The sequence below is a fragment of the Lampetra planeri genome, chromosome 24 (assembly GCF_965212315.1).
Source record: "Lampetra planeri chromosome 24, kcLamPlan1.2.h2, whole genome shotgun sequence".
Taxonomy (NCBI): Eukaryota; Metazoa; Chordata; class Hyperoartia; order Petromyzontiformes; family Petromyzontidae; genus Lampetra; species Lampetra planeri.
Genome location: NC_136130.1, coordinates 8,095,944 through 8,106,122, shown reverse-complemented (window position 1 = coordinate 8,106,122; position 10,179 = coordinate 8,095,944). Strand labels below are relative to the sequence as shown.

The 10,179-nt window shown below is 48.5% G+C and overlaps 1 protein-coding gene across 2 annotated transcripts; it reads left to right on the top strand.

The window, feature by feature from the left end:
* Positions 1-1,003: 1,003 nt before the first annotated feature.
* LOC144726711 (uncharacterized) lies at positions 1,004-10,179 on the top strand. 2 transcript variants are annotated; one of them, XM_078605533.1, is made up of 6 exons: positions 1,004-1,395; positions 2,063-2,201; positions 4,150-4,768; positions 5,065-5,349; positions 6,528-6,820; positions 9,248-10,179. In XM_078605533.1, the coding sequence occupies exons 3-5, from the start codon at positions 4,174-4,176 to the stop codon at positions 6,791-6,793; spliced, it is 1,146 nt and encodes a 381-aa protein (XP_078461659.1). In that variant the 5' UTR covers positions 1,004-1,395; positions 2,063-2,201; positions 4,150-4,173; the 3' UTR covers positions 6,794-6,820; positions 9,248-10,179. The 2 variants fall into 2 exon arrangements, with proteins under 2 accessions (XP_078461659.1, XP_078461658.1); XM_078605532.1 differs by having other exon boundaries at positions 1,004-2,201.

The window sequence follows — 10,179 nt, the reverse complement described above, 5'->3', positions numbered from 1 at the left end:
AAGATGCACGCTGCGCCATGATTCAGCCAAATTATTCGTGTTCACTGATACAACCATTGGGTTCGGTGTGGTCAATCGGTGGTACACACACACACAGTGCTGTGAACCCCGGCGAACTGAGTTCGATTCTTCACCACGGCTAATTTCAGTGGTGTATGATATCCGAAGCGGTTCCGGGCGCTGCGTTCACTCACCCAGACTGACCGGCGTGGTGAAGTATGGTCGAACAACCCCCAAGACTGGTGACGTAATGGGGAGGTCTTCATCCAGCGGTGGATTAACAGAAGGAGAAAAACATTATAATTATATGACAATACAGCACAAACATCCCAATGCTTCTATAATTATTTTGTAGAGAATTATAATTTATAAATAATTATCTACAAATATTTTAATCGATTGCAATCTGCGGCAGTAACATCGCTCCCTACTGCGAAAGCCTGGCAGGACCCTCTTGAAAAGGAGTCTTGAGACTCAGTGAGGCTTCCTCTGTAAACAAATTGAATGTACGAAGTCTGCTATTATTATTATCCCTGCCACTAAACCCTCGAGGAGTGGAGCGGTGGCGCAGTGGTTAACCCGGCCACGGATCACATCAGGGGCGAGTGAAATCTGAACCCACCCACCACTTTCCCAATTTGTATCAACCCCGCACTGACCGGCGTGGTGAAGTTTGGCCAAACACCCCCACACCACCATCACCACCACCCCCGGCGTGACCCTAAACGGCATCGCGAGGAGTCCCTCGACCGACGTTGGATTGACAAATAAACCGAGAACCCATTCCATCTATCTGGAATTTCCACATTCCGTGTCAACGACGGTGTCTTAGGGGAAATCCCCAGATATTTTAATTATTTCCCCCAACACGACTGCATCTTAAGACCCTCCCACCCCCCTTTAAATCGCTGAAGAGATTCACCAACTAACATCCCTGCTCATGACGATCTTCTGAGCAACTTTATAAACAAACTGCAAATTTTAACCCGACGCCTTATTAAGTGGGGGTTAGTGGATTAATATTTTGGTTTTCTTGTCCAGCTAAACAGCTGTCCAAACCCGTCATCCAAAGAAGGGAAGGCGGTGAGCGCGTCACAAATTCCGGTAGTTCGTGTTTTTCTTTCGTTCCTGGTAACAAACACAAAAAACACCCAAGCGAGTCGCAGTCTGCGAGACCGGGCGGCGTTCTTATACGAAGCTCTGGTTGACAAAAACAACAGTGCGTAGCTGTGCATCACAGTTAACTTGTACTTATTGTTTAACACGCAACATACGTGTGTGTGTGTGTAACCATACTAATGTGGGTTGGTGGGTAACACGGCGGTCGTCGGAAGCTGATTCAGTAAGGGCCACACACCCGCACATGGCTCCGTGGAGCGAACAACGTGATCACAGGTAAGCGGCTGGGCTCGACAATTGAGGGCACGGGGCTTGGGCAGGACACGTGGCTAAGGCTGGTTTACGAAGAGTGGCAGCCGCAGAAGCCGCCGGGTTTTAAACGTCGTCCCTCGCAGAGACGGAGCGATGCAATCGGATCCGTGAATCATCATCTCTGGAGGCGACGACTTGGGGAGGCTGACTTTCATCCTAGCAGTGGATTGAGCTAGGCTGATGCTGATGATGATAATATACAAATGTGAACTTTAACAGGGCAGTTTGTATCATAATATACGTTTTACAGCACATCAAATATAGTCGCAGTTTTTTACGATTTACGCGGACAAATGTTAAGAAGATGAGGAAGTAACACGACGACAGTGTCAAGCTGCGCAGTAGGTGCACTGCTATTGCGTGTGCAGCTGCTGCTGTTGGTGTGTATCGTGCCGGGGAGCGGTGGTGCACTGGTTATCAACCACTGCGCGATTGGGTCCGATTCCCCAGTGTGGTATAACTAAATGTTGTGATTCTGGGCCAACCCGAGATCGACTGCGACCTTAAATCAGTCCGGAGAGCACCTGCCTTGCGGTGTTTGTAACACATCAGCAGTTCAGCAACCACCCTAACTCGTGAATTAACACGGGGGGGGGGGGGTGTGCTGGCGAACATCACCTTGCCCCGGCAGTCTGTGAAAGGAGAGCAAGACTTTGGCAAGAGGACACTGCAATTCAAACGCAACGCTTCATCTCCACGGACGCTCTCGCAGGACGCAAGCTGATGAAAGCCTAAGGGTTGTACAGCCGCCACTATCGCCACTCTCTCAGGTCAGTAGTAGACTGCGCATCTACGAAAGGGCCGTCCAGAGAGTGTCCACTGCGCTGTGCATTTTGACACCGTGATTCCTTACCCGTACCCGTACCCGGCCGGGTACGGGTACCCGTTCCCTACCCTACCCGAAATGAGTGACACACGGCTACTCACCGGTGACTCACGGCCTACCCGTACCCGTACCCGGCCGCACCAGGGTCGCAAACGGGTACCCGTACCCGTACCTGGCCAGGTACGGGTAGCCGGGTATCGGGTAAGGTACGGGTATCGGGTACCCGGTTGCGACCTCTGCCGTGACATAGAAGCGCGCGCGGGGTCACCCCCCCCCCCCCCACCTAAAGCGCGGGGCCGCGGGCGGTCGACCACGATTCTCCGTGCACCCGGGGGACGGCTCTCCATCTCGGTACTGTTTTAACAACAAAACCTCTAAACGCTATTGTCGGGACAAAGTCCCCAGAATTCTCAAAATAAATAGAGAGGCTAGAGATGGAGTGGATAATACGAGTTGGGGACTGGACTTTTGACCTTGGGGCCTGATAAGAAAACATTCCTTATGAATCGTTTTTTATTGGCATGTTAATAATTACACTATTCGTAGCTATTGAGTACTAGACAAACCCTTCAATAATCAATTATCTTATTACATACACCAATTTGCATTAATACCACACAAAAAAATTTAAATGTTGCTGTATGTTGAACTTCTTTCGCACCGTACGTACCATTGTGGATATTACTATTGCAGCTTGGCCAACAGATTAAACAACAGCATAATCCACCTAGTGACCCATTCCTTGACCCAATGGAATTCATTAAAGAGGCTATCGAGAGCCGGGTGTGTTTTTAAATCCTTTATATTAAGTTCACTTGCTTGCTTGCGTGCTTACGACCGTGCAAATCTTTCGGTCGTTTTTTAACCCACTTCACGTGATCCAATCGAGCTGACATTTTGCACACAGACTCGTTGTGCGTGACAATTTATTTTCTTGAAAAACATTTTCCAAAATTTTACACTTTTTAGGAAATTTTTATTTATATTAAATTACCAATTGCTTAATGGTGGCAGGCAATCATCTGACCCATAGGTGGCAGCCATCTCAAGCCAGAAGACGAGAGGACTCTAGCCGCCACGCATATAAAGGATTTATAGTGAAAAACTTTGTTTTTACGAGTTAATTTTTTTTGTATTTGCTTAGATCTTATTTACAAGCACGTGGCTGAACCCCTGTGCGCTAGTCAGGCCAGATACACCGAGCCCGCTCCACTGAGAGCCAGGATTACAATCCAGGTGTCCGCTGCCCCTGATTAAGCCGGGTTCTCAAGTGTTGAACTTCTTTCGTAGCCAACCGTGCAAATCGGAGGTGCAGGGGGAAGGACAGCAAAATAAACACACAAAACGCAGTAGCGAGTTTACGACCGCAGCCAAATCAATGTTGAAACTGGTCCAGAGTTTGCTTGTGTTGAACCAATGCTGATGAAACTATATCCGCTCCCAGAAGGCCTTGTAGTTGTCGGGACATGTAAAACAAATATTATTTGATGCAGAGGGACGGATATGTGGAGGCAGAGTATATTTTCGTATTTATTTTGTTACTGCATATTATCCACGGCTTTAATGAATGTGTTGTGTTATACAGACACAATAGGCCTACATAGAGACTCATAGACTTACAGTGAGACAAAGTAGGCTTTAATAAAGACTCAAAGACTTACACATGACTATTACATCTGACAATATATAAGGTCTCCGATTGAATGACCTTGCATTATTGTGCGAAAATTTGTGTACATACACCTATCACAACATCATTCATTAACTAAGGGTGAACCAAGTCTTTGACTGCCTTCGTCAACCAGACAATGACCTTGACGAAGATTCCACAGATTGTGCCAAAGATGTATAAAAATGCTGACTAAATGACCACTGCCCCTGTTCACCCGCAGCTCCACGTTGACAAGACCCCGCTGATGGCTCCTTTCACGACGTCGCTCCTCGCGTTCGCAGCGGCAGCGACGGTAGCGGCGGCAGCAACAACGTCGGAAACGACGAGGACGATGCCATTCCTACCGGGACACCTGGAGCATCCCGCGACGCGCCTGTGCCGCCCGTGCCCGGCCGGCGAGAGGGCGCTGACGGAGTGCACCGCAGCTCGGGAGACCGAGTGCATCCCCTGCCAGCCGGGCACCTACACGGACCGACCCAACACGCTGCACCGCTGCCTGCTCTGCCGCCGCCCCTGCGCCGGCCTGGAGCGAGAGGAGTCGAGCTGCGAGGCCGCCTCGCCACGCCGCTGCGTTTGCAAGCCCGGCGCCTACCTGGTCGACGAGCGGTGCCATCAGCACCGCGAGTGCCCGCCCGGGTACGGGGTGCACAGGCGCGGCACCAACGAGACGGACGTGGAGTGCAAGCGGTGCCTCTCCAACTACTTCTCGCTGGAAGTGCCGGGGAAGGACGGCGCGGCTCGGTTCTGCCGGCGGCACACGAACTGCCGGGAGCGCGGGCTGAAGGTCCTGCGCTTCGGGACGGGGAAGGACGACACCGTGTGTGCCAAGAACGTGACGAGTACGTTGGGGTGGTGGGTGCGTGGGGGTGGGCTGTGCGAGGGCACGTGGAGGTGTGCATGGTGTGGGTGTTTAAAAAGGTGCGTGGGGGTCTGCTCGTGTGTGTATGGGGGGCATGCGTGTGCGCGGGGGTTTGTTGCACGTGGCCTCAAGGTGCACATGGCCTGGAACAAGCGTCGTGGTGACGTCACCGCCACTTAGTGGCGAATGGCGGTTGTTGTTGTTGTTGCACTTTGAAGCGCACGCGCTCCCACACCAACTCGCGTGTGTTTTTTTTCGTGTAATGTGTGCGCACAGTGACTCGCGGCGGTCCCACTCGCACCTCCCTGCTAATGCCACCCCCCACCAAGCCCGGCGGACCTTATGACAAGCCGCGTGACGATGCGATGCCCTGGTACCACGCGTACGGCCACGTCGCCATAGTCATATGCCCCGCCATCGTCATCGTCCTCGCCATCGTCATCGTCGTCCTCATCGGAGTCGTCGTGTGGCAGCGCCGATGCTTGAGGAAAATGAAGCTGCAGAAATTATGCAACTCGGATTCACCTGTGACGCACTGGTTGATGGCGACCAAGAAAGAAGGTGCGAACGACAGTATTGTGCCACTCTTTAAACATATGTTGTGATTGTTTTCGCCATGAGTTTCCTGAACATGGCCACCCAATTCCAACCAATGGCCCTTTTCCACTGGCACATTCGAGCCGAGCCAGCGCAGGGCCCTCGTCGCATTTGCCGTGCCGAGCCAGAGCCAAACCATGGTACTCAACAAAAAACATTTGAATCTGGCTCGGGGCAAAGCAGGGCCAGGGGCGGGACTTAAGATCCGGTCGTTGTTTATGACATCAGTTCGTACTGATGGGGCGCCATGGTGGCGAGATGTTATTTCCCTCGACTGGTATGCAGGAGATTGTGGGTTTGATCCCAAACCCTGATGATGCTTGTATATTTGGAGTTTGCATGTACTCCTCATGGTTGCGTGTAATTTTCACTGGGTCCCCACACTAAGAAACATACGTTTAGATGATTTGGCTGTGGCCAATGTTATTCATAAAGGTTTTACAGGTTAGATCACGTAAATATAAAGCCACTTCGTTGCGCTATCGTGTCTGAAAAAGAGCTACATGGCCCATTGGGCTTTACCCGGTAAAAGTAAAATAGTTTTAAAGTTTAGTTTTAATACGCTGTTAGGACGTAGGCGCCGCCGTGCAGTCCGCGTGCATATCGACTCGTCGCACGTGAACGCCGACGGCACGGTTCGCCTTCCGCGGTGGAAAAAAAAAATGTACCCGTAAAAACAAAGTTTTTCACTAGAAATCCTTTATATGCGTGTTCAATGGGCCACAACCCAGCCCACATTGGTCTTTGAAACGGGCGGTTAGAGTCCTCTCGTCCTCTGGCTTGAGATGGCTGCCACCTATGGGTCAGATGATTGCCTGTCATCATTAAGCAATTGGTAATTAAATATAATAAATTTTTTCCTAAAAAGTGTAACATTTTGGAATTTTTTTTCAAGAAAATACATTGTCACGCACAACGAGTCTGTGTGCAAAATGTCAGCTCGGTTGGATCACGGGAAGTGGGTTAAAAAACGACCGAAAGATTTGCACGGTCGTAAGCGCGCAAGCAAGCAAGCAAGTGAACTTAATATAAAGGATTTAAAAACGACGCGACAGGAGTCTCGGTTTGCGCGGAGGGAACAAACGAGGTCACGAGTGCATTACTATGACCCCACGACCACGACCCCCTCCTGATGCGTGCAGGTGACAAGGTCTACGTGCTCAATGACGTCGCACTGAAGATAGGCACCGACTGGAGCCAGCTCCTGGGACAGCTGGGCATCAGCGATTGGGCCGTCTTCCAGCAGCAGCACCCGCACAGCATTCACAAGCAGGCGCTGTCCGCGCTGGAGCACTGGGCCCACAAGGACAGACACAGATGCGTGGACGACCTACGCCGAGGCCTGGAGCGAATCGATCGCAGGGATGTTCTGGACACTCTGGATGACCTCGTCGATCCGCAACTGTAGCCCCATCAGAGGGGGTGCAACGAACAGGTAGCGAGCATTTTTTGATATAAAGCTTTCGTGACTGCAGGGATTCATCTTCTTGGTTCTTTCGGTAAAGTCACGTAGAATGGGAATGATAAAATAATAAAAATAAAACATAATAAAATAATTCTCACGACGTTTCGGCCACAACGCAAGCAGCCGTCCTCAGGTGGAGAACAGGTCTGTCGAGAAGATTCAGACTCCGTCCTCAGGTGGAGAACAGGTCTGTCGAGAAGACATTCAGACTCTGTCTTCTCGACAGACCTGTTCTCCACCTGAGGACGGCTGCTTGCGTTGTGGCCGCAACGTCGTGAGAATTATTTTATGATGTTTTATTTTTATTATTTTATTATTTCCATTCTACGTGACTTTACCGAAAGAACCAAGAACAGGTAGCGAGCACTTGCCAGGATCCATTCGATGAGCATGATGGTCTGGCGACGTGCGGTGGTGCGAAAGAAGTTCGAGCGTAAATGACAAAAAATGAGGAGAGGCTTTAACCCTTTCCGGCAACAGGACAGGAGTTGTGTTAAGATGATTCAAACACCAAAGAGATACACCTATTGCAAGGCATGAAGTCTGAATTAACCGCTGAACATACTTGTGGAAAAACATGCACACAAATGTGTTCTGATAACACTGGTCAACAAAAAAAAAACTATTTTTTTATGGCCTGGACTTTTGCAGCTGTTTTAGACTAATTTCAGGGTGCTGATTCCAAATCTGATCTCAGATTTGCTCTATCACATCATTTTTATGCTATCGGCATACCCCATTTTCATTGATTTTACCCGAAATTAACTCTGTCACTTATGATTGCAAGTTGTTGCGAGTCAGTGACTGCTTTAGTGTTAAAATATGGTGCTGTATTTTTAGGATAGTGTGTTTATAATATAATTTGATGTAGATATCCACATTTATTTAACATTTTTCTTTTGCAGTTTTTATTGAAAATGCAATATTTGATATCTCAAAAACCTGATGTGATAGACAAAAACCGATGCCAGATTTGGAATCAGCACCCCAAAATTACATTAAAACCGTTGGAATACCTTATGCCAGAAAAAGTGTGTTGACCAGTGTAATGAGATATGCATTGTCTTTGAAACCGATTGGCCGACACCAGTTACAGCCTTCTTTATGGCCTTGCGTCACCGGTGTTAGACCGACACACAACCATTCGTGGCAGACGCCCGTCGTCCCTGCTAGCCACCTGCCCTGCCCAAACCCATTTACTCTTTGTTCTCGTCACTGACGATACTCTTTGACGAAAGCGGAATGTGTCCTGTTCAGGCTCCGTCCGTGTGTCATCCAAGCATAGGGGCATCACGGTGGCGAGAGGTTAACTACCTCGCCTGGTATCCAGGAGATCCTGGGGTTGGATCTCGACCCTGACGCCTGTATATTTGGAATTTGCATGTTCTCTCTCTCTCTCTCCGTGGTTACGAGGGACAATATTTTAGGATGTTACTCGCATTCGTAAAAATTCGTTTGTGATCAAGCAAGCTTGGGTGTTTTTTTGACAACATTAACACTACTAAAATTTAAGATTTTTTTGTCCGTGTATGTGTCTGAATAAGAAGAGAAATTCAAGGTCTGGCAAAACGTCAGATAATTCAAAGCAGAAGACAAGCACTCTCCCATCTAGAAAGGGCAAACAGGCACTGCAACATCCTGACTCAACATAATAATAATCAATAATAATATAATAATAATCAATAATAATATAATAATAATAATCATAATGACGATCGACGACTATGAAGACCCTTTTTTAGAAGAGGCCTGCACTGGGATGTTTGCCCAAATCTATTACAGAGAGTTTGCCTTCACGTGGGAGGAAACGGGAGAGCCCAGAGAAAACCACCACACGTATGGGGAGTGGGGGGGGGGTGACACTCAGCGATTAACCACGTTGCAGCCACACACGGCCTACAGCACCTGGCAAGCCCTGGTGGACAAACCCGACCACAGTGATGACCAGGCTCAACCTTTTTTTTTCTTGGCTCTTTCGGTAAAGTCTCGTAGAATGGAAATAATAAAATAAATAAATGAAACCATAATAAAATAATTATTTTATCATGTTTTATTTTTATTATTTTATTATGTTTTATTTTTTTATTTTATTATTTCCCCTCTACGTGACTTTACCGAAAGAACCAAGAAGATGAATCCCTGCAGTCACGAAAGCATTAAATCGAAAAATATAGGCTCAACCTTGCTTAGGGTCCGAGATGTGACGAGATTGGACGATGCATTTTGAGCGATTTGATCGTAGGCAATAGAAATAAATCTGGGATTCAACTTTGATCCGTACCAATTTGATGCCCATGCAAAATCCCCTGCACGACTGGATTGTGGGCGTTTTTACAGTTAAACGATGTCTGCTGAAAAACGTTTTCTCTCTTTCACACCTCCCCTTCCTTCCACTAGGACTACATGGAACATCTGTGCAAATAGAAATCAACGGAGGAAATTGTGTAGGTATGAACGACAGCAAGACTTAATGAAGAAAGAAAACACAAACTGTGCACTGTATTTACATGTCGCGCCGTCGTCTCCGGAATCCGATGGGACATCAAAATGATTTGCAGTGTGTTGGGTTAGGATAAAGGTGCAGCCCTGCAACTGCTTGTTCATGCTGGCGGAAGGGCCTCTACGAGAGACAACCCTAGAGAGTGCCTCTAGAGGGTACTTGGCCTCCTCTTCTACACTGGCCAGACATCTTGGAGGAGGTTGCAGAACCCACACTTAACACCACCAATACTAGACCTGCCCGTTGACTAAATTGTGATGGAAAAAACGGGACCAATTTCTCTATTACCGATTGCAAAATGTGCTATTTAGTCAGAGCAGCATGACTTTTTGCGCAATGAAGCTGCAATACTACACTACTGTGCCACACTACTTGTTGACATTGCTGTGTCAAACAGCTCAAGGACACTACTGCACCAATCTTCTTGGTGACACTGCTGTGGCCAAACTGCTCAGAAACACTGCTGTGCCACACTGCTAAGTGACACTGCTGTGGCCAAACTGCTCAGAAACACTGCTGTGCCACACTGCTAAGTGACAGTGCTGTGGCCAAACTGCTCAGAAACACTGCTGTGCCACACTGCTAAGTGACACTGCTGTGGCCAAACTGCTCAAAAACACTGCTGTCCCACACTGCCAAGTGACAGTGCTGTGGCCAAACTGCTCAGAAACACTGCTGTGCCACACTGCTAAGTGACACTGCTGTGGCCAAACTGCTCAAAAACACTGCTGTGCCACACTGCTAAGTGACACTGCTGTGGCCAAACTGCTCAAAAACACTGCTGTCCCACACTGCTAAGTGACAGTGCTGTGGCCAAACTGCTCAAAAA